The following is a 23,038-nucleotide window of genomic DNA, read 5'->3' on the forward strand; positions in this document are numbered from 1 at the left end:
AAAAATTTCCACAAATATTTTGTTGACAAAATTCAACATATAATTAAGTACAGTTTTTTTGTATTATGTGTCTACTAAAGAGAAGCTGGGATTCTTTTGGAGGGGGTTACGGTTTATTTAATTGGGGTTCAAAGTGAGTATTCTTTCTGTCATCAGATCAGTTGTAAATGTTCATGTGTAAAAATCACTTTTAGCTCACTACTCATGCAAAAATAGTTTGCTTGCCCACGAGCAGTCCCTGAGGGGCTGTTTTGCCAAGGAATCAGTAACCCTAGGCTGAGCATGTCAGTACAGATGAACTGGTAAAAGTCAGCGTACGTCATTGGTGGGGCTTTTGTGTTTATTTCTGCATCTTACAGAAAAGTTACAACTCTTTTTTGGGGTGTCCTTTTTTAAGGTTGGTAAGTACTGTTTGTTAATCTGTTAATTATTGATTGCATATCATAATTCAGACAAAAGGACAGTAGATGTCTTTTAGCCTTAGTAATAAAATAAAATTAGATAATTAGGTACTATAATGTATATATTAAAGGCAATAAGAATTCTACAAAAGAGAGATCCATATAAATAGAAATAGTTGAAGAACCCTTCTTGGAGGAGAAGGGATTTATGCTGTGTAGAAAGAGTGCTCAAAGAAATAATAGAGGTTAGCTGTTCATAGGTTATATTTCAGTCTCTACTGCAGGTAACCTCAAGTTAAGCACTGTCCAGTAGAAATAACAGTGTGAGCCACATGTGCAATTTTAAATTTTCTGGTAGCCACATTAAAATTAAAGTAAAATAGATGAAATCAATCTCAATAATGTATTTTATGTTACCCAATGTACCCCAAACAGTATTATTTCAACATAAAATCAACATAAAATTATTAATGAGGTGTTTTACATTATATTTTTCATCCAGTGTGGTTAATATGTATCACATCTCAGTTTGGACTGCCACATTGCAAGCCATATGACTAGAGGCTACTATAATGGAAAGTTCAGGTTTCTAGCTTTACACTTTGGTACTTAATAGCCTTTACCTCTAGAACTTTGACTATTTTCGATCAAGATCTTCTTGATCTTGTGCAGGTTGTTGGAATTAAATTATTTAGGATCTTGAATTTTCTGTTGGTTAATGTTTCACGTTTATTTACTTGTTTTACAGTTGTTTTTCACAAACTATTCCTCTAAGAAACAGAAAGAACACTTATTTTTGGAGGATGTTATTAGTGTTTATTAATTATCTACATGTACATGAAACTGCATAAGGAACACACATGCAAATTAAACAAGTAGTTTCCCTTCCAGGGCAGAAGTCCTTGGTTTATTGGCGATACGATGGATTCTTTGACCTCGCAGTCCATCTTCCTTTTTATAAATAATCTCAATTTTTGTATGTTTTATGAGAGCTATACCATGTGACCAATTATTTCTCTTTTTTGTAGAAATCTACTGACATTTGCTTTTCCTTTCTTCTGTACTAATGATAAGATATTTAGAAGTATTTACAAGGTACTTTGATAGAGCCTTATGGAGAAGGTTAGTTGCTAACTTTCCATAAAATTATAGTTAACCTATATTTTTTTCAATGCAACTTACACTTTAAATCTGACAAGCTCTCAACTCTTTCAAGCTAATGGTGCTTGAAATGGAATGGAAATACAATTTCTTTTTGTTGGCCTTAATAGGGGAACAGTAAATCATGAAATGACTGGAACCTGGGAAGAGTGTAAACCCAAACTCCTTTTATATTCGAGTGCACTGGAATTTCATTTGTCTGGTGTGTAAAATAAATTACACTAAAAAGGTTTCATGATGTCTTAGAAAAAATGTGGGATTAGAGGTGACAAAATGAGCCTGAAAGGAGCATTTTATTCTGCCAGAAAGCAGGGAAGCGACTGAAAATAGAGGGTCATATTACAAAGGCTCAGGAGCTAACTGAATAGGTTCCTACTTTCAAGGGTGGACAAATAATGAGCATCAAAAAGTGTAGCAGCCGCAGTGCTTCGGAACTGTGATGACTGGACATGAGGAATTATTGTTAATTTTTTGAATGATAGAGTGATTTTTAAAAAATTCCTAAAATATTATACATGAAACAATACCATGTCTAGGATTTGTTTAAAAATAACCCAGAGCAACTTGATGGGGTCTGAAACAAGCCTGGGCATGTATCAGTATTTGTTTGCAGCTGGGTGATAGATACTTTGGGTTTGTTATATTGCTTTCTCTCTGCTTTTGTTTGAAAACTTTCATAATAAAGTGTTTAAAATTTTATTTTTAGGGATCTTCTCGGGATCAGTACTCCAACTTCTTCAGTAATTCATCTCTGTAATAATATCATTATGGGGACATTTGTCCTTGCATCAGATCACTTTGTGAATGGGGTTATTTTTGTGTGTTTTACCTAACAGCTTGGCACCAATGTCTGTTCGCTTTTTCTTTTTCCTCTCTTCTCAGCTCTCTCTTTCCAGATGTAGTGAACTGTATGCAGACTGACAACCTGGAACTGAAGAAGCTCGTGTACCTCTACCTGATGAACTACGCCAAGAGCCAGCCAGACATGGCCATCATGGCTGTCAACAGCTTTGTGAAGGTGACTCCAAAGACTCAGGATCAGTGTCTTCTCCTTCCAGTAACCTTTCCAGACGTGTCTCGATGCCATTAGTGTCTGCATTGCAAATAAGCGACCTCTGTTCCAAAAGAAGGCCTCTAGAGAGAAGTACTGGCAGTGACTAGGAATATCCACGTGTTAGGCGTTCTATATGCCAACACTTGTCATCCAGCTCAGACCATATGGTGAACCTTCTGTTGCTGGGCTTAGTGCATCTTGCCAAACGGGAGAAGAAAGCCAGGGGAAGCCGCACTGTTTTGTGAGCTGACAAAGGCTCACAAAGACTTCAAGGCCGACATAGGGTGGGCGTGTTATTGTAGTATCAGTGACCTGCTTCATCGTTGTAGAAATTATGCTTATAGGTCAGAAGTAGTGGAAACTACTACACGGGTACTACTTCTGCTTTGTCTTACTTAATAGATCTTACATTTGATTAACTTTTTTATTATGGAAAATCAGAAACATATTCAAGTAGAGGGAGTATTCAAAAACCCATCTTGTAGTTTCAGTAGTTACCAGCTCATGACCAGTCTTGTTTACTTTATACTCCCTATACATGCTTTCCTGACCCTTATCCTTTCTCCTGGTGGATAATTTTAAAGCAAATCCCAAATATCATCAAGATGAAAAATCATTTCATTCTTATATTTGTCAGAGTAAGATTTCTTTTTAAAAGATAACTACAATACCATTTTCACATCTTAAAAATTGGACCAGTAAAAAAAATTCCTCGCCTTGGCTGGTGTGGCTCAGTGGATTGAGTGCCAGCCTGTGAACCGAAAGGTCACCAGTTCAATTCCCGGTCATGGCACATGCCTGGGTTGTGGGCTGGGTGCCCAGTTGGGGATGTGCGAGAAGCAACCCATCACTGTATCTCTCACACGTCTGTGTTTCTCTCCCTCTCTTTCTCCTTCCCGTCCCCTCTCTAAAAATAAGTAAAATCTTAAAAAAAAAAATCCTTAATGTTGTTTAATGTCCCGTCACAGTTTTGCTTGTTAGATTTGATGAACATAACGATGAAGTTGTTTCTATTAATATATTTTTTTACTAAACTTTTTTCTATCTGAAATTGCATCTGTATTTTTTTAAAAAAGAGATATCATTTCTAAAGTTAGCATCTATTACACTTTTCAAAAAATAACCATTATGCTTTCTTTTTTCTTTGGGAATTTTTGTCCTTTACCTGTTCAGCTACATTGCACACTATCAAAGAACATTTCGTTCTTTCTGTCCAGTGGTTCATAGACAGACTGCCTCATTGGAAAGAATTTAGTTTACAATTCTTTGAAGTTAGCACACATATGGGTTTATAATATTTAAAGAAATTTTTGAAAGTAGGGCAATTTAAGGAGTGTTCCTTCTTACTAACCGTTTTATTCGCACAGTATTTGGAAGGGCACTTTCTAGTAAAGGAGGAACTTGCTTAGGTCAGGCCCACACTGGCTTCCGTGCCCTCTTTTGCTTTTCCTGCAGGCCCAGCCCGCTTTCCCTCCCTGCCTTCTGCTTGTGAACCCACGGGAGGGGGCTCCTCTTTCTAGTTCCTCGCTTTTCCTGTAGCTTTTCCTGTGCCAGAGTACGAGGCCACGGGCCTTTTTTGTTTTTAGGGCGGGTCTGCTCATGGCCATGGGGATGGTGACGCCAGCTCAGCAGGCTTTCACTCAGCCTGGGAGCTGACCCACTTCTTTATTGTGTCTATGAAACAGTTAAGTGCATTGCTAACCTAGACTCTTACAGGGAGCTAAGATTTGTACTCAGGAAAGGGATAGCCCAGGAGGTTTGGGTTCTGATACAGACTGTAACTGGAAGCTTACATTAATAAAATACTCTTTGATGGCCTGTGCAAACTAGACTGTTTCCTTCAGTCACCATGTATACCTGTAGTTGTCAAGGATTGTCTTTTGTAGGACTGTGAAGATCCCAACCCTCTGATTCGGGCCTTGGCAGTCAGAACCATGGGGTGCATCCGGGTGGACAAGATCACAGAATACCTCTGTGAGCCCCTCCGCAAGTGCCTGAAGGATGAAGACCCCTATGTTCGGAAGACAGCAGCGGTCTGCGTGGCGAAACTCCACGATATCAACGCCCAGATGGTGGAAGATCAGGGGTTTCTGGATTCTCTGCGGGATCTCATAGCGGATTCCAATCCAATGGTAATAAGCTTCTGCTTTTATAAGGAGAACAGTATTTAAAATGGGTTACTTTAAAAAGCATATTTAAAACAAGTCTTACCTTGGAGATAATTGAACCGAAGATTAGCTGTGGGAAGCATGGCTTCTGTATGTCTCCCAGATTATCTGTCTCACATCCTAGGTATTTCTGAGGTGAAACCAAGTACTAAAATGCAAGGGTCGTAAGGCAGACCTTTGTATCATATTTACCTCTGTATTGGCTTAGAAAGCGATTTTCAACTGGTGTGCCGCAAGAATTTTTAAAACATGCAGTATCTGACTACTTAATCTGGGGCCCTGACTTCTTTTCCCTTAGACTGTCAAATTTCTAAAAATGACAACAGCCAACACAACAATTGCTGTCTAATGTGAATAAATCAAAATTATGCCTATTTTTTTCTCAGCAGAAAATTTGTTGGTGTGCCACAGAATTTTAGTAATTAGTTTATGTGTGCCATGAGATGAAAATATTTGAAAATCACTGGCTTTAGAAACAAACCAGTCCTTTCATCATTTTCTTAAGGAGATTTTTACCTTAAGCTTTTATCAGTTTTTTAAAGCTTATTTCTCCAGATGGATGTTTGTAATATTTTCTGGTGATGTGGGAATAGAAGCTGAATCAATTATCTTTATTGCCTAAGTACTGTAATGCATCCTTCTCTTGGAGAATTCCGGAGCAAGAATCTTTTTAGCGAACCTGATTATGTTTTAAATGTTTGGCAGCCAGAACGTAACTTAACAGTTTTAAGTCTTAATGTTTTGAGACCATTCATTCCTCTTGACACTTTAAACTTTGCCTCTATAATAAAAGGGGAGCCAGGTCCCACGTGGTGCATGGCTCTGCAAGTACTTAAGCCCCTTCAACTTGAGCTTTAAGTGTCATTACAAGGTGATGGAGGAGCAGAGCCACTTTCTCTCCCCTTTTGGCTAATGCAGTGTTTACTAGGAGGTTAATAACATTATGAGTTAATCAGTGGGTAGGTAACCTCTGAATATTTTTTTTGAACTTTTTGAAATGGAGAGTTGGAATTTGTCTTGAAAAATAGCCATTGTCTCTCATTTGCAAATTACCTGCTCAGATCTCTGCTTTGACATTTCACTTGGTTCATATTATTCATTGGGTAGTTGTTGCTTCTGTTCATTATCCTTTAAGTTTAGTATCAAGGTGAAAGGATGAGGCAAACGACATTTCTTAAAGGTACTATGATACTAACTACCATCCGGAATCTTTCTACCACCTCCTGGGCATAGAAGTGGCTGTGGATGCATATCTGCTTCAAGTAGGACTTCTGACAGGTATCGGCACCCAGTATTAGAATTCTGAATCAGCCCTGACTGGTGTGGCTCCTTAGGTGGGGAGATGTTCTGCGGAGCAAAAGAGCAAAAGGTCACTGGTCCGATTCCGGCAGGGCACGTATGAGAGGCACCCGATTGATGTTTCTCTCTCACATCGATGTTTCTCTCCCTCTCTTTCTCCCTCCCTTACCCCTCTCTCTAAAAATAAATAAACTTAAAAAAAAAAAGAATTTTGATTCCATCCTGCCTTTTTCCCTGAAGCATTACCATGTAGTACCTTTTAAAAATTCCATGAGGAAATACATTTATAAGGCAGTAGTATCTTTTATAGAATGTATAGCTGGTACCCAGTTGTGATTTTGGCACTGTTTTTGATTCATCCTGTTCATCTAAGCACCTGTTTTGGAAATTTTCTACTTGACAAATGAGAAGATGGAAAGTGGGCTCCACACACCAAGTTTTGGGCCCTCTGCTGAGCAGGATGTCTTGTTCCCTGTGGGAACTTGTTAAATATCCAGCGGGGCTAAGAATGTGCAACAGAGCTAAGTGAAAATGGGTTCTGGCTCCTAGGCAATTCCAGTTTGGGAAGAAAAAGTCATCTTTCCATTAAAGTCTTCAAAGCAGAACCTATAAAAGTTGGCAGTCAGGGGCCTGACTGAGGGCTTAATAAAGGTATCTTGGTTTTTTTGTTTTTGTTTTTTCCCATGGAGCACTTGGAGATCTTGACGCAGCTGGGTGGAGAGGCTGGAACGATTCTGGGACAGGCCTAATTTGTCTGATTGATTCACAGTTTTCATTGTAGGGAAAGGGCTGGTTTCATCCAGTCCATGGTACTCAAGTGGTGTGCACATGCCATTTGTTTATCTATACTTTCTGTTAACGGGAATTTCCAAACCCTTTCAAAGTTAGTGACAAAAAATAAAATGAACCCATTTACCATCACCAGATTGAATGATTATTATTACGTGCCAGTCTTGTTTTACCTGTTTTCTTTCCCCACCCTGTAATTCTATGTAAGTAATTTAAACAGGCAATACATGAATAAGTCTCTATTTGAATTTAATATATTATAAGATTATAGTAAACTATAATGCTCTTAATAATTCTTAACCTGTTGTTAGTACAACAAATCAGGAGGTGATTTGGGGAGAATTTCACAAGCATCTCTGAGAAAGCGTAAAGTAACTTGGTAGAATTTTGAGAAACTTTGGCGCATGCCTTCTGTTTTATTGTAGTTTTATTGCAGATTTTCCTAGAGCAGATGTCAGCATTAGAAATGGAATTGTTGGACCTACTGCCCTAAACAGAAATCTGTCTGATCCTTGTCAGACTTCTCAGTAGCGGAACTTTTCCCTGATGTGGTTTGACTTATTGCTAGCCTTCGAAGCCCCCAGGGTGCAGACTTTCAGGAGGCAGTCGCTCCCGTGCCTCCCTGCCACAGAGCCTGAGGGTGGCGTGCCTCCTCACGTTCTGTGCTCGGGGTGCCTTGCTTGCCTTGCTCTTGTTCTGGCCTTGTTCTGCATACATTCAAGTCGTTTTGGGGGCTCTTCATTCCCGTTTTAGTGAAGAACTGAAAGGCTTGGAGTAAAAGGTAGCCAACACACATAAACAGAGGCCTGTTTTTAATCTTGACATCATACTTCCAACTCAGCAATATGTCTTTTTACCAAAAAGTAATTCAGTTACTGTCACTATACTACTGATTTTTATTTTATTAGCTGGGTTAAGTGCTGCTGATAGGAAATGGATGAGTGCATCAATGTTAAGTAACTTCCAAGGTCTGGAGGTAGAATATAAGGCTTAGTAGCTCAAATATCTCAAACTCCTAAGGCTCATGATGACCTTGTGTCAGAAGAAGAGAAATTTAAATTTAAGTGCATTCTGTGGTAGGCACAGTGATAGATGCTTTTAACCTAAAATACTTTATTTCATTCTCACACTTTCCCAATGAAGATGTTCTTCCATGTTAGAGATAAAGCAGTGTACACTTAGGCGAAAGAATTATCCCAAAGGCACATAGTTTGTGGTAATATAGCCAGGATTCTAATCTAGTTCTGCGTCCCCGTACCCATTACTTGTCACTGTCCTCATGGATGTATATGTACAATAGAATTTAAATATGTATATGCAGACAGAAGCATTTAGAACTGTTTCATTTTCTCAAAAATTTTGAGTATACAAGGCCTTTAGCTGAGAACTGTTTCAATATGGAAGTCTTAAAATCCTCAACTCTGGTGATGGGTAGGAGTCCTGTTTTACTGCTCTTACGAGGGAATTTTATTCCACTTTTTTTTGAGAAGTTGCTCCACGTGGGGGCAGCACTGCACCAGCAAATACTAGAACATGCAGAGGGAGCTACTGCTTCCCCGGGGTTCTGTCTTGGCAGATTTCTTGTCGCTCCCTTCAGAAGGGCATCCTCCATGTCAGAGCACGAGAACTTCTGCAGGAATGACTTTGAGCTCTTAGGGTAAAATGTTGTTAAGATCTGAATACTGTTGGGGTTATTTTGACCTCCAGGCAGGTTCCTGGAGGTAGTGCACCTTGCTACAAGTAGTGACATTTTATGATGTTCTCAGTCTCTGTTTTGGGTGATTACACACACACCTCATTTCCCTGCAGTTGTTTCACTATTTATACTTTAAAGCTGATTTTCAGTGAGGTACTATTTAAAAGAGAAAAGATGAACTTTGAAGTAAAAAATTCTTACTCTCTTAAGCCCTGGCGTAACTCTCTCCTCCTGTACAGTGAGGGGCGCCATCTTAGGTAGTTTGGGGAGCGTGAGTTGAGCTCTTGCATTGAAAAGCACCTGTTAAAAGGCCTGACTTTGGGGAGTTCATGAGAGGACTCCCTGCTGCTGGCATCTGATGGCCAAGGGTGACATTATGGCTGCAATATTAATTTAAAAGTTTGCCATCTGTACAAACTTTGCTACTTGTACAAAATTGTAGAGTAAAATTTTTTCTGAGGGAATTAGACCTAAACTTATTTTCAGATGCAGATTTTATTAGTCCATTATTTTGGAAGTAAAACTGAATTTGGAGTGAGGAAACAGTTCAGCGCTGTAGGAGAAGAACTCCCATGATGTCAGAATTTAAAAGATTTTCTCTAAGTTTATATCTGCAAGAAAAATGTACTTTTAAGTGATAGTGATTGTAGTTTTTTGCCCGGGCGTTAGGATTTCCTCCATTTATTACTTACGGTTTTTTCTTTGTTTTTGAGAGACACTTTGAGGTAGTTCAACGTCAGTTAACGTATTTATGGTAGAGCCTGCCCGTCCAGACTGGACAGCCCCCGCATGTTTGCGCTCTCTGTGAGTTCAGGTCTAAGCCCCCGTGGCTGAGGGGCTTCGCCCCTTTTGCCTTCTAAACCTCCCCGGTTCTGTGTCCACCGCTCTGAGAGCTGCCCGCAGAATGCTCCTCTTCCATCGCTCTGTCCTCTCTGCCAAAGCACGAACTACTGAGTTAGTGAAAAATAGATGTTTTCATTTGTTGAGGGTTCTGCACAAGCAGCTTGCTCTTACAAGTAGCCTCAACTTGGACCAGTATAGCCTTTAGCAAAGGCGCTAGTTAAACTGCTAGCTTCTTTTCATTTGAACTTATTCTGGAAAGCTGTTTTATGAAAAACAACACTTTTCTTCACCAAAAAAAGCGTGTATTTTTACTATGTGATAGCATGTAGGAACAGCATGGGATTATGGCAGTAGTGTTCAACAGGGGGGCAATTTTGCTTCCCAGGGGGTATTTGGCAATGTCAGGAAATACATTTGGGTGTCAGAACTGATGAGAGAGACGCTGCTAGCATTTAGTGAGTAGGATCCACTGGTGCTTTAAACATCCCGCAGTGCACAGGACAGCCCCTTGCAGCAAGGAGTTATTTGTCTCAAAACGTCAGTAGTGCTAAGGTTGTGAAAATTTAAATTATGGAAATAGCAGATAGGTTTTAGGGCCAGAGTGGCTGCTGTTTTGAGTCCTAGGCTAGCTGCTTACTAGAAACATGGCCTAGTGCAAGGCGATTAAACTGAGCTTCAGCCCTGGCCGGGTAGCTGTTGATTGGAGCATCAGCCCGTGCACCAAAAGGTTGTGGGTTCGATCCCCAGGTAGGGTGCATACAGGAGGCAACCAACTGCTATTTCTCTCACGTTGATGTTTCTCTGTGTCCCTCCCTCCCTGCCCCCTCCTCTCTCAAGTCAATAAACATCCTCCCGTGAAGATTTTTTAAAATAATAATAAATAAAATGAGCTTCCATTTTCCCATCTCTAAAATAAAGGTAATAGTGCCTATACTGGATTATGTTGAGCATGAAATAATTAACAGTATTGAATGCCTGACATAACTGGCTTTTCTTGAGGAACAGACCTAATATGACATACTTTCTGATTATTGTAATTTTTATTTAGGCCTTAGAATATTTACTTTTGTTGTTGGTTGTCAGTCTGAGATGATAAATATTAAAAGACTGAAGTCTCTCTAGATCACTTTATAAATTCAAAAGGATTTTTTTTCCAGAATATATTTGATGTCTTTGTGGGCTATGTTAAATTGCTTATTAAAGATAGGCCTGGAATGCATTGAAAAGTTTAATGACCTCACCTAATTTAGTACTTTAATTCTCTGACTTTTGTTGTCCCTAAATACATATTAATGAGGAGTTATAAATTAAAATGTTATTCATAAGTGAAGTTAGAAATGCACAGCACTCTTCATGCCAAATGTCCATGAAGGCGCTCCAGAGCTGGTAGGGTCTCAAGCCCGTGTGAGAGTGTCGGTGTGTGTCGGGGCACTGGGCAAGGGGACTGTGACAGGTCATATGCTCTGTGTGTATCTGGGTTCCCCAGGTGAGGGTGCTGCGTTGGCGCCCACAGAGGCGCCGCTGTGAACTGCTGCAGGGCTGGGCTGCCGAGTTACACGCTCCCTGGAGGCTGCTCTGCTGAGCGCCCGCCTGCGGGGTCTCCCACACACTGACCTGAGTGCTCTTCTGGCTGTTTACAGAGGAAACAAATGATTTTTGTTTTTCTTTCTTATAAATTTTGTGGGAATCTTTTTCTATGTATTATCACTTTTTACACATTGTTTTTATTTTATTGGTTATTACCAACTTGATTTCTTTCTTTTTTTTTTAAATAAGCTCATTTTGGAAGGGAATAATTTTAGATTTACAGAAAAGTTGCAAAAACAGTGCAGAAAATTCCCATACACCCTTCCCTCAGTTTCATTTAATGTGATTCTCTTACATAACCGTGATACAGTTGTCAGAACTCAACTTTAGCATTGCTGGTACATTACTTTTAACTGGAGTGTAGACCTTGGTTGAATTGCACCTGTTTCAACACAAATTTAATCCAGGACACGAAATTACATTTAATTACTTCCTTTTATAAAGGGGTGTCTCACTTTGTATTAAAGTGTCGTATAAACAGACAAGTGCTTTGTACCTGGGAAATGTCCCCTGCCTCTCCCTGGAGCTGTAGCATAGTGGTTAAAACTCGGGCTCTGGAGCCAGGCAGACACGGGCTTTATCCTGCTTCTGCCGTTTCTCGCTGCGTGGGCTTCCTGAACTTCTCAGCATCCTCACCTAGAACATGGTGATTGTAAGTAGTGCTTCTGTCGTAGGATTGTTATGAACATGAAAGGGTCAAGGGCTTGCAAAATGCTCAGAACTGAGCCTGGTATAAAGTAAGTCCTTAATAATAATAAACATTTATATTCTGTTTTAGATAGTGACTGTGGTGCTGGGTGTTAATGATTGTACAGGGATTAGTCTTTCAATGGCAAGTTTATTTTTAAAACATATTTAATTCTTTTGTATACCTTATTTAAAGCCAGGCATTGCTTATCAGTGTAATTCTGAGGGCAACTTACCGACAAATGAAGGTAAGTCTATTGACAATATTTTTTTACATCGTAGAATTTCTTTTAAAAGGTAGCTTTTCAAGGGTATACCTTTAAGGCAGTTTTCATCAGCAGCACCCTGAAAACTGGATCTGTTATACATAGTAATTCAGTAATGGACATAAAAGATTATGTTCATTTCTTTCTTTCTTTCTCTTATTTTTTTAAAGATTTTATTTTTTAGAGAGGGGGAGGAAAGGAGACAAAGAAACATTGATGTGCGAGAGATAAACCATTCGACTTGCCTCTCACATGTGCCCAACTGGGTACCCGGCCCACAACCCAAGCATGTACCCTGCCCAGGAATCGAACAGGCAGCCTCTCAGTTCCCAGGCCAGCATTCAGTCCACTGAGCCACACTGGCCAGGGCTTGTCCATTTCTAGTGTCCCCTTTAAGATGATCACAAGGCTTTAATTTGGCAGGGGATTACTTTACTCCCAGAAGGGAGATAGGTGGTGTGATAATTTTTTTGTTGTTGTTTTATTCATGTTGCAGCATGCTTTAGTGTAATTTTAGGGTTTATGGGCTAAGTAACTGATTCTTAGGCATGCCTTTTTGTCTGTTTCTTGATATTTTATTTGTAGGGTTTTGGCTTTGGATTTTGCATTTTGTCAGACCACATTTTAAGCCATTTATAAGTAATGAATTTTACTGAGACTTCTTTGTAAGTCTGAATTGTTACAATGTATTTAAACTTTCTTGTCATAATGAGACGCATTAACTCAACTTCCTCATTCAGGGGAAGAAGATGAGAGAACAAACAAAACATTATAGAATGTAATACAGTCGGCATATTATCAGTTGTCATTCTGGACATTGTAACATGAGCTCTAGCTTTACCTGAGGGGGGGAAAATTAACTGGTACCATATGGTCACTATGTCCTTAAGGAGATGATAATGATGGAAACATGCTTTGAACAAGGAATATCTTGCTCTGTTCTTTAACATGTGACTTGAGACAAATCCCTACAGGAGAAAGCGAGATTCCAGATTGTTGCTGATTTTTAGGAGGATGACAGTATGTGAACCACCTCTGTATTTAACCCTAATAGTTGTGGGCAATTCCGCTTCTTTCACTGTATTCAAATCTTCAGGGGCATCAGCCAACACGATTGTAAATTGAATGGGAAAACTGAAGCATTAATCTGTTCAGTGTGTGACCTTGAAGGCCATTGCTGGAAATGGAAGTCCTCTAAGCAGTAATTTAGTTAATAGGAGTAAGTCGCTATATTGGAAAGTGCTATCTTTCTTGGCTTCTGAGGCTGTGAACGTCAGTGAAATTAGAATGCAGAATGGAAGTCATTCAAAGAGGCCGAGGCATATGTGAGAGAGATCTCATCAAGGAGTTTCTGTCTGTGGGACTCCATTCCCATTGTACATCTAGCTTTCCTCTGGAGTTCTATCCAGCTTGCTCTTTTTGGAAAAAATGAGGCCAAATTTATGTCTTCAGAATTTCTCCAGGTAAGATAGGGATAGCTTGTAAATCAGATTTTATAGCTAGATAGTAAATCTTGCCCCTTTAAGTGCTGTCATAAGATTATCTCTGAAGTTGATGAAATAGAAGAATAAATTTTTCCCCTTGTATAAATGCACATGTCACTTTTGCCTGGAAATAATGTTTCGATTATAGCATCCTCTCCGAACTCTGATTTCTGTTTCCCTTTCCCCCGGTTTAAGGACACAGCTCTTGGAACTTCTGAATGTGCTGGATGCAGAGTGATTAGTACTCAGGCACTGGAATCAGAGACAGAACTCGAGTTCCTATTCAAGCCCTGTCCCTTTCTGGCTGTGTTTACTGAGCAAGTCACTGAATTTTTGTCTTTGTAAATTTATTTAAAAAGCCTGCTTCTTATCCGTAATAGGTGGGTTTTGATAGCAACTACCTCAGAATTGCTGTGAGGAGTAATGGGACATAGTTAGTGTTCAGTAAATTTTACCTATTACTGTCTCGTATCTCTTTGTGCTGCTCTCTGTTAGGTATATAGTACTGGGTAAGTCAAACACAAATTGCTTACCCTAAAAAAAAATTCCGCCGATTCCAAAGGTCTATATGGAACTAGCAAATTGAATAGAAGTCTGTAGTTAAGGCAGAGAAAGATTTGTCTAATGTCGACTATGATTTTACATATGTGTCTCTGGATGTGCTTTTATATATGTATGTATGTGTATATATGTTTTTAACATCTGTGTCTGTAAAGGAGGTGTATTGCAGGAGGTCTAGGTGGGGCGGGGCGGGAGGAGGAGTGTTCAGTTGCAGTCCTCGAGGGACAGAACTCCCCGTGATGGACAAGCAAGATGAACAAAAAAATTTTTTTTTTTTGATGCTATGGAAGTGTTGTAGCTTAGGTGTCAGCTTTTTCCCTTTGTTTTTTTTAGATTCCAACTTTTCATAAACCAGCTAATGTACTGAGAAACTGCAAGAAGCCCTACTTATAAATCCATTTTTTTAAAGCAAAAATTAATTTAGAAATCCTTTTCTTTCTTGGGGACTCGAAATTTCTGAGATTATAGTTAAAAGGCCATTGTTCTCTTTGTGGTACTGTTTCCTAAGAGAAATGCCTGTTTTCTAGAGGGAAAAATGTTAACATGTATTCGTTCAAATTCATGAAAAATGTTGTATGTGAGGGTTCAAACGAGAGAGATACAGCCTTTGTTTTAATACACCAGCATATCAGGGCAGTTGCCGCATGAGTCAGGTTTGGTCTTTGTGATATTGAATTATTGTTTGGAGAAGGCTCTCTGGGAAGAGGAAGTAAATATTAAGTTTCAAGGTTTATTGTGTAGAATAGGCAATATATGTACCATGTACATAGCATAACGTTAGAAAGAAACCGTAAATATTGACAAGTGAGTTATCCTATATACCGTAGCCGCCTGTTGCTTGAAGTCAGTCTTTTTCTTCACTACTTTAGAGTCAGTATGTCTAGCTTATTTTAAGTTTCCATTAAACAAACATAGCTTACTGACCAGGAGAGCTCTAAGCAGTCCCTTATGGGCCCACCTCACTATGTTTCTGAAAATACAACAATCAGACTGAGACGGCTAGGCAGTAGAAGTGGAAAGGTAGACTAGAAGAAACTCCAAGGAAGTTTTGAAGAACGGTGCAGTTTTGTGATGGGAGGGCACCTCCTCTGCTCGGTTGGTCACTGGCTTGGTGACCAAGTGATCTCTTTTCTTAGCGCAAGCTTTTCTGCACAGTCCTATAACCTGATCTCACTGGATCTTTTAATTAGACTGACTTTTCCCTGTTTCCTTTTTGTTTTAACGTGATAATAAGTGGAAATTGCCTGTTTTACCACCAGAACATATACTTCATTAGCTGCATTATACATTTGGTTTAATTTCTAATTGCCTATGATAATAACAAAAGAATTCTAATTGTTCATTCTGTTCAGCGTCTTTCTGTTCTCTTTCCTCCCCAAAGTTTTTAATTCCCCCAATACTCACCCTTATTTCTACATTTCCTATTAACACATCTTATATTTAACCTTTTATTTTTTAACATTAAAATGATTTAGCTGACAGAAATGGTAAGTTGTAGTAGGATGTTAATTTTGGACAACTGGACACCAGCTCTGGGCATTTTAGGGCAGCAGTGGATGAAAATAGTCCTTTGGTCTTCCAGTGATGTTTTGATCCTTTATATTATAATTGGATCTATCACATGTATCATACACGGGAAATAAAATACCTCTTCCCTAAAAGTAAAGCACTGAGATGATGGAAGGGATTGTTGTTTCATGCTGTATGCATTTTACTTTTCACTAAACCCCGTGCCTGATGGGACGGTGGAAGTAGCAAACAAAAATTAAGTCAGAAAAGAGCCTCCGACGTGATTCCGTGCCGTAGGTGGACTAGGTAATTCTTCCTGATTTGTTTTACTAATGATAAAATGTTACATCCTTAATCACATTTACCAACCAAGTCTTTGAGTTTTCATCTTGGAATTTTTGTGTTGATCACTTAATTTTAGAGGAAGACGATTCCATTTATGGCATCATCCTTAATGTAATAATGGATAATTGTCACAAGTGTATTATTTGATTAAAAATCATATTCTCTAGATTTTTATCTTCTAGGTAGAATCATATGCTGGGATAATCTATAGACGACTGAGATAATGTGGATATTAAGATCAGTAGCTAAATCAGGCCCATTATGTTTCTTCTCTTGCTAGTGAAAGGACAGTAGTCAAACTTTCAGCAAGGGACTTTAGTAAGAACTAACAACGACTTGACATTTTTGAGAATCTTTTCAGTATATATAATTGCGGAAGCTGCTGTCTTCTATAACATCTCATGTATACTTACAGAATATTTATATGGAACCTTAGCTTGTTAATTTTTAGTAACAACTGGGAGTTTCACTGCAGAATGTGGTTTTAAATTTACTTGTACAAGGCCATAGTATAGTTTTTATTTGTTTTTGTGGGTGTATTTGCAAGTTTTAAATTACTTTATAAGCATTCATTGGTTATAGATTTGTTAGTTAGAAATAATTTTGGTTGTGTTTACTTTTTTCTTGCAACTAATATGAATTGCTAGATCTGTAAGTCAGGATACAGGGGTACTTTATTCGGTAGCAACTTTTTACTTAGCATACTGCCTGAAAGAAGGATGCATTTGAGGTACCATATTTCATTGATTATAAGGTCACACCCTCTGAACAGATTATGTTTAAGCTTTCCCATTCAATTTACAGTCCTGTAGGCTGATGCCCCTTATAAGATGCCATTGATTTTAAGATGCTTTATTTTTTAAACTTTTTTAAGATTCAAAAATTTTTTTACTGATTTTAGAGGGACACACACATATACACACACACACATCTGTTCCACTTTTTTATGCATTCAGTGGTTGATTTCATGTATATGCCCTGACTGGGGATTGTACCTGCAACCTTGGTATGGTATCAGGATGATGCTCCAACCAACTGAGCTACCCAGCCAGGGTTAAGATGCTTTATTATTTTATATACTACCTTGAAAGAAAAATACTTAGAAAATAGTGTGCCACTGATTATAAAATGCATCCCAATTTCAGAGATGTTAAAGTGAAAAACTCTGCAACTAATGAATTGTGGTAGTATTACCACCTTTATTTTGTATAAGTTTCCCCCTCACCTCCTCACCTGAGGACATTTTATCATTGCTTTTAGAGAGAGAGGCAGGAAGAGAGAAAAACATCGATTGCCCCACAGCCTCCCAGACCAGGAATCATGTGCACCCGGACTGGGGATTGAACCCGCAACCTAGTTATATGCCCTAACTGGGAATCGAACCTGGAACCCTTCAGTTACGGAGATGATGCTCCAACTAACTGGGCCATACCTGCCAGGGCTATTTTGCATAAGGTTTTGTAGAAAGAATTATACATATGTCATCTGATTTTATCCTTAAACTAAAGCTAATCTGTGAGGAATATTAAATTATCCCTAGTTTTCAGATGAGAAATTAAATTCCGCAGATTAGGAGCTCTCCCTGCATCATATAATAGGGATCTAGGGTTTCCAGATCAAATTTTCCTACTTGCAATGTGACTGATGGTATGAGTTCCCCACCAGTCTCCCCACCCCTTATGCCTACACATTTATCTGTAAAATTATTTGGCCTAGATTTTTTTCTTTATTGCCAAATGTATGTGTTTCATATTGAAACCTCGCTGCTCTTTCTTCCTTTTTTTTTAGCTGTTCATGTGTCTTGATTCTATTGATAGTTTTGAGTACTATTAAAATGGTTGATGTTTTAATACTAAGTTATGTGTGACTTTCTACTAATAGATGAATTGTTTTAATTCTGGGTTATCTGACCACCAGGAAGCTGTATGTGCCGTCATTAGCAGTTTAATATATGAGTATGCTTTCAGAGTAGTTTATCTGCTTCTACTTGACTAGGTAAAATATTCAGGAATAGTTGTGAGTTGAGATCTGTGGTCCAGGGAAGATTAAGTGTTTTGTCTATAGTTGTGTTGTTCTTGGTGAATGAAGGTCATATCTGCTTCTTTCCCAGGTGGTGGCTAATGCTGTAGCAGCGTTATCTGAAATCAGCGAATCTCACCCAAACAGCAACTTACTCGACCTGAACCCCCAGAACATTAATAAGCTGCTGACAGCCCTGAATGAGTGCACTGAATGGGGCCAGATTTTCATCCTGGACTGCCTGTCCAATTATAACCCTAAAGATGACCGAGAGGCTCAGAGGTGAGTCAGGTGTCCTGGATAGTATCTGGGACTCTTGATGGTTTAGTAAGTTCTAGTGTCTGTATTAGAATAAAAGTCTGTTAGGTTGTGGGAGATCAGTGGTTTATGGGATCAGTGTTGCTCTCCCCATGATATTTTCTTACTGGATTTAGGAACATTTTAAGTAGTGGAGTAACCATGCAAAAATAGCTCTTTTCTAAGAGATGTGTATTTCCTTTCTTGTTTGAACAGCATAGTATGCTGTGCTAAAATCTTCCTCATCATACTCTCACCTCCCATCCAGCAATTCTTCTTGGCCACATGAGAAAGAAGGATTTTTGAGTGTCTCTCAACAGTAGTGACAAACTTTTCATTCTATTAGATACAAAGTAATTGGCCTGATACTCATTCCTGAGCTGAGCTCGACCTGTAATTCAGAGCTGCAGAAAATGCTGGAGCCAGCAGACTGTACAGTGTCTTCCACCAGCTAGAGGAACCGTGTCAGTCCGAATCTGGAGACTTTGGAAGGCACCCTTGGCTGTTCTGCCCAGCCCTTTACCACTGAAACATGCTACAGATTTTCTTTGACTGTCAGAAATTGCCTATTAAATTCCATATACATGTACATACATTTTAGTTTATAGAGTTGCCATTACCACCAACTTTTATTGAGAATTTTGTGTACATAGGCACTGTACGAGGCTAAGTACTTCTGAAGAAACGTGGGCTCTTCAATTAAGTATGGTAGATAAGAACCCCCTCTGCCTGGCCGAGGCTCAGGCTCTTATGATATAAGTGTGCTTCGCTTGTCCGGGACAGTGGGCCGTCTGGACTTAGCTAACGTTCACACTGGCAGTTTCTTCTGTCATTGAAAGTACAGATATCTTCTGGAAAGAACTGTACATAGAATTTATTTTCTGTTGGCCATCGACATCTCCAGAAATGTTTATGGAGCCCACGCTGTGTGCTAGGCACTGTCCTAGGCCCTGAGGATACAGCGGTGCACAGAGAGATCATCGCCCTCGCATAGAGCGCTCACTCCAAGGGGTGGGGCAGAAGTGCAGATACATAGAACACGTACATAATATATCGCAAGTCAGATGGTACGTGCTGATGAGAAAGATAAAGTGGGGGAGAGGTCTAAGATGTGCTTGGCATTTGGGGATGAGTTGTATTTCATAAATGGGGGGTCAGGGAGGGCCTCACTGAGAAGGTGGCATTTGTATAAAGTCCTGAAGGAAGTCAGGGAGTCGGCCAAGCAGATACAGGAGGGAAGGAAAAAAACGCAGCCTACACACCTTGTCTCTTTCACTGATTACAGCCCATAACCACTTACACTGCCCAAGAGCAATGAAAATTTAGGCTAATTTCTGAAGACCCCTGAACAGATCATTAAACAGTCAAGATTTCCTGAGGCATTTAAGTGCAGGTGACAGGGGCTAGGAGAAGGGAAAGAGGTTGGGAGAATATTGCAATGGTGTACCGTTGTTAAAAAAGAAACAAAAACCCTTTCAGAGATTCCCTTATTACCCTGAAGGCAAAGGGTTGGGTCGTTTTCCCTGTCAGCGCACCTCCTTCTGCATCTTAACAGTGAACCCTTCAGCCGCAGCCGGCTGGTATCTCTCAGCGTGAAAGAACTCTCAGAGCTCCATCTGCCTCCCTGTAGGCTGAGGAGGGACGGGCTGAGGCAGGGAGTCCTTGTGTGATGTGGGCAGACAGGACTATAAAACCGGGAGGTAGATGGTGTGAGCGTCACGTGTTTTGGGTATTGGCTAGTTTCCTTCCAGTTTGAACCTCCCTTATTGCTGGTTTCCTGTCGTCATCTAGGTTTCTGCTTCTCTAAGATGTCAATCTGTAACATCTTCAGAGCAGAGGGCCCTGCTCTGCCTGTAGTTTGCTGGGAATGAGGCTTCTGCAGTGTTGGATCCCAATTTTTACTTATGCATGGAGCTTTGACTTGTCTGATTCTCTAATTTCTGGATACAGAAATTCTCTAATTTCTGACACATTGCCTTACAGGCTGGATTGAGCAAAGAAATCATAACTCAAGATGCTAACTCTCCTTTTCCACCCCTCAGCATCTGTGAGCGGGTGACTCCCCGGCTGTCTCATGCCAACTCGGCAGTGGTGCTTTCAGCAGTGAAAGTCCTGATGAAGTTTCTGGAGCTGTTACCCAAGGACTCTGACTACTACAACATGCTGCTGAAGAAGTTGGCCCCTCCGCTCGTCACTTTACTCTCGGGGGAGCCAGAGGTGCAGTACGTCGCCCTGAGGAACATCAACCTAATTGTTCAGAAAAGGTTGGGGAAAAATGCATCGATGATTGAAGTGTTTGTGATTTCGAATTAAGCTTGATAATTAAAGGGGCCAGCGTTAAACTCTTTGCACAGCATGAAAATGAGAATGCGGTGTGCCCGAACCACCGCCCCGTGTCAGGAGGCCGGCAGCTGGTTTCGGAGCTCTCCTGCGCTGGATGCCTCTTGTGCCTCTGCAGGGCGGCGCGTTTTCTGAGGGGGTCTCTTAGTCGCTTGCTAGCTGGTGCCTGTTTAATATGGCCCATGCTGTCGTTTAGGGCCAGATTGCTGCTGTTCCAGCAGTTCTTGACTCTGTGTGTACCCTGCCCGTTCAAGGACAAAACTGGTCTGCTAAATGGAGCTGGTAGGAGCAGAGGGGTGTAGGGGAAGTTGGTGAGTTTTTTCCTGTGGGGGTTGGAGTGGGAGGAGAGCAACGCGGCATAGATTGTGGATATTAATACAGATTCAGAAGGAGATACCAATAAATGCCTCACCTTCCTTATCTTGTGTTTCTATGCATCACAGGCCTGAAATCTTAAAGCAGGAAATCAAAGTCTTCTTTGTGAAGTATAATGATCCCATCTATGTTAAATTAGAGAAGTTGGACATCATGATTCGTTTAGCATCCCAAGCCAATATTGCTCAGGTCAGATTTTAAGTAGACTCAAGTTTATAATGCCTTAGATCTTAAGGTCTGGCCTTCAGAAAAAGCCAGGCCGTTAAATTGCTCTTTGAGAATCCTTAATGCTTGTTCACTTCCTGGATCTTTAACAGGTTCTGGCCGAACTGAAGGAATATGCCACAGAGGTGGATGTTGACTTTGTTCGCAAAGCTGTGCGGGCCATTGGACGGTGTGCCATCAAGGTGGAGGCAAGTGTCCTTTGGCAGCTGTGACTGTGTTACAGGATTCTGAGTGTTCCCTTTATACCGCCGCCGCCTCCTTCTTCTTGTTTATTTTTTTTTTAAGATTTTATTTATTTTAGACAGAGGGAAAGGGAAGGAGAAAGAGAGGGAGAGAAACATCAATGTGTGGCTGCCTCTCATGTGCCCCCCACTGGGACCTGGCCCGCAACCCGGGCGGGTGCCCTGACTGGCAATCGAACCAGTGACCCTTTGGTTCGCAGGCTGGTGCTCAGTCCACTGAGCCACACCAGCCAAGGCTATACTCCTTTCTTTAAAATACATTTTAAAAATTTATCAAAATAATAAATATTCAAGAATTTTTAATGAAAAGCAGCTATCCCTGGTTCTTCTCTAAGGGAATCACTTTAATGTTTCTGGTTTTAGTTATTCTTTAGAGATAGTTCTACACCTCTCTAAATAATATGCTTATGCTATTATTTATTGGTTTACCAATTGGAGACATTGTTAATTTTCTGCTGTGAGAAGAGCAATTCAGTTTATATTCCCCACCTTTCCTATTTCTTTCCTCTCCTATTTTCTGGTATAGTCCTATCATAAGGTTTTTTGTTCCTATATTGATTATCTGTGTAAACTGAGATATATACCTGTATTTCTTGATTTGTCAGCTACAGGCTTGCAAAACTTCTATGCGCAATGCGGCTACGCATGTAGAGTCTATTCAAAGCAAATGATTGTATGTTCTTCTTTTACCGAGACTTGTGTTTTCCAGAATTTCTATAATGGCCTTTCTTTTCTTCTTGTATAGTGTGTCTTCGTTGCACCTCTGTCCTCTTTTGTCTTTTCAAGCGTAATATCGAACGTGTAAGCCTCTGTCTGTCCCATACCTTTTCTCTTCCAGTCTGTCCTCTTGCCTGCTCCCATCTCATTAGTCTCTTTCTTGGCGTCTGCACAGCCACCATTTCGCCCAGCCTGTCTTCGTTGTTCTTTCTTGTTTCTTAAGAAACTGGCACTTTTTTCATCGCATTCCTTTCTTTGTGGTTCTAGTAGCTTCTTGAATCCCTGAGGGTATGAATTATAGGTTATTTCATTTCTGCAGTTTGAATTTAATTATCGGGAGAATTGTGGTGGTAGTGACATGTCTGTACACAGTTTTGTAAGGTTTTTCTTTTCTTAAAGATTCTATTTATTTGTTTTTTGGCTGGGGGCAGAGGGGGAGAGAAACATCACTGTGTGAGAGAAACATTGAACACTTGCTTCTCGGATGCACGCAAACCTGGGACCAAACCCGCAGTCCAGGCATGCGCCCTGATCAGGGATCAAACTGGAGACCTTCCACTTTGGAGGATGGTGCCCAACCAAGAGCCACGCTAATCAGGGCTCTATACACAGTTTTTAGTTGAGGTGTATAACTTGCATATAGTTAAGTGCAATCCGTTTACATCACCAGGACTTCTGTGCACACAGGCCGGCCTGTCGGCCATCAGGTTTCTGCTTAGGACGGTAAGTTGGTCTTTGCTTGAAAGTCTTCGTGACAAGCCTCTCTGTGGTTTTAGAGGGCAGATTTGGCTGCAGCTTCTGGCAGGGATTGTGGGCAACAGTCTGTATCTCGCTGCTTCGTCGGCCACCAGTCCTCCATTTGCTTCTCCTCATTCAGAATTGATTGGAATTAACAATGGCCTGCGCTCACTTTATTTTGCATTCGGAGCTCCATGTTTTTTCTTGCTGCTTGACTATACGTGGTCCTGCTTAG

The 23,038-nt window shown here is 40.2% G+C and overlaps 1 protein-coding gene across 3 annotated transcripts in view; it reads left to right on the plus strand.

The window, feature by feature from the left end:
• Positions 1–23,038, plus strand: part of AP2B1 (adaptor related protein complex 2 subunit beta 1) — a 105,048-nt gene that overhangs the window by 13,195 nt on the left and 68,815 nt on the right. For all 3 annotated transcript variants that reach the window (XM_054593119.1, XM_054593121.1, XM_054593120.1), the window contains exons 4-9: positions 2,445–2,580; positions 4,503–4,748; positions 17,961–18,151; positions 20,209–20,430; positions 20,950–21,070; positions 21,199–21,294. In XM_054593119.1, coding sequence (XP_054449094.1) covers positions 2,445–2,580; positions 4,503–4,748; positions 17,961–18,151; positions 20,209–20,430; positions 20,950–21,070; positions 21,199–21,294 — 1,012 coding nt within the window. The remainder of the gene's footprint in view (positions 1–2,444; positions 2,581–4,502; positions 4,749–17,960; positions 18,152–20,208; positions 20,431–20,949; positions 21,071–21,198; positions 21,295–23,038) is intronic.

Source organism: Pteronotus mesoamericanus, unplaced genomic scaffold (assembly GCF_021234165.1).
Source record: "Pteronotus mesoamericanus isolate MK-2021 breed Mesoamerican mustached bat unplaced genomic scaffold, CSHL_Meso_final scaffold_408, whole genome shotgun sequence".
Classification (NCBI taxonomy): Eukaryota; Metazoa; Chordata; class Mammalia; order Chiroptera; family Mormoopidae; genus Pteronotus; species Pteronotus mesoamericanus.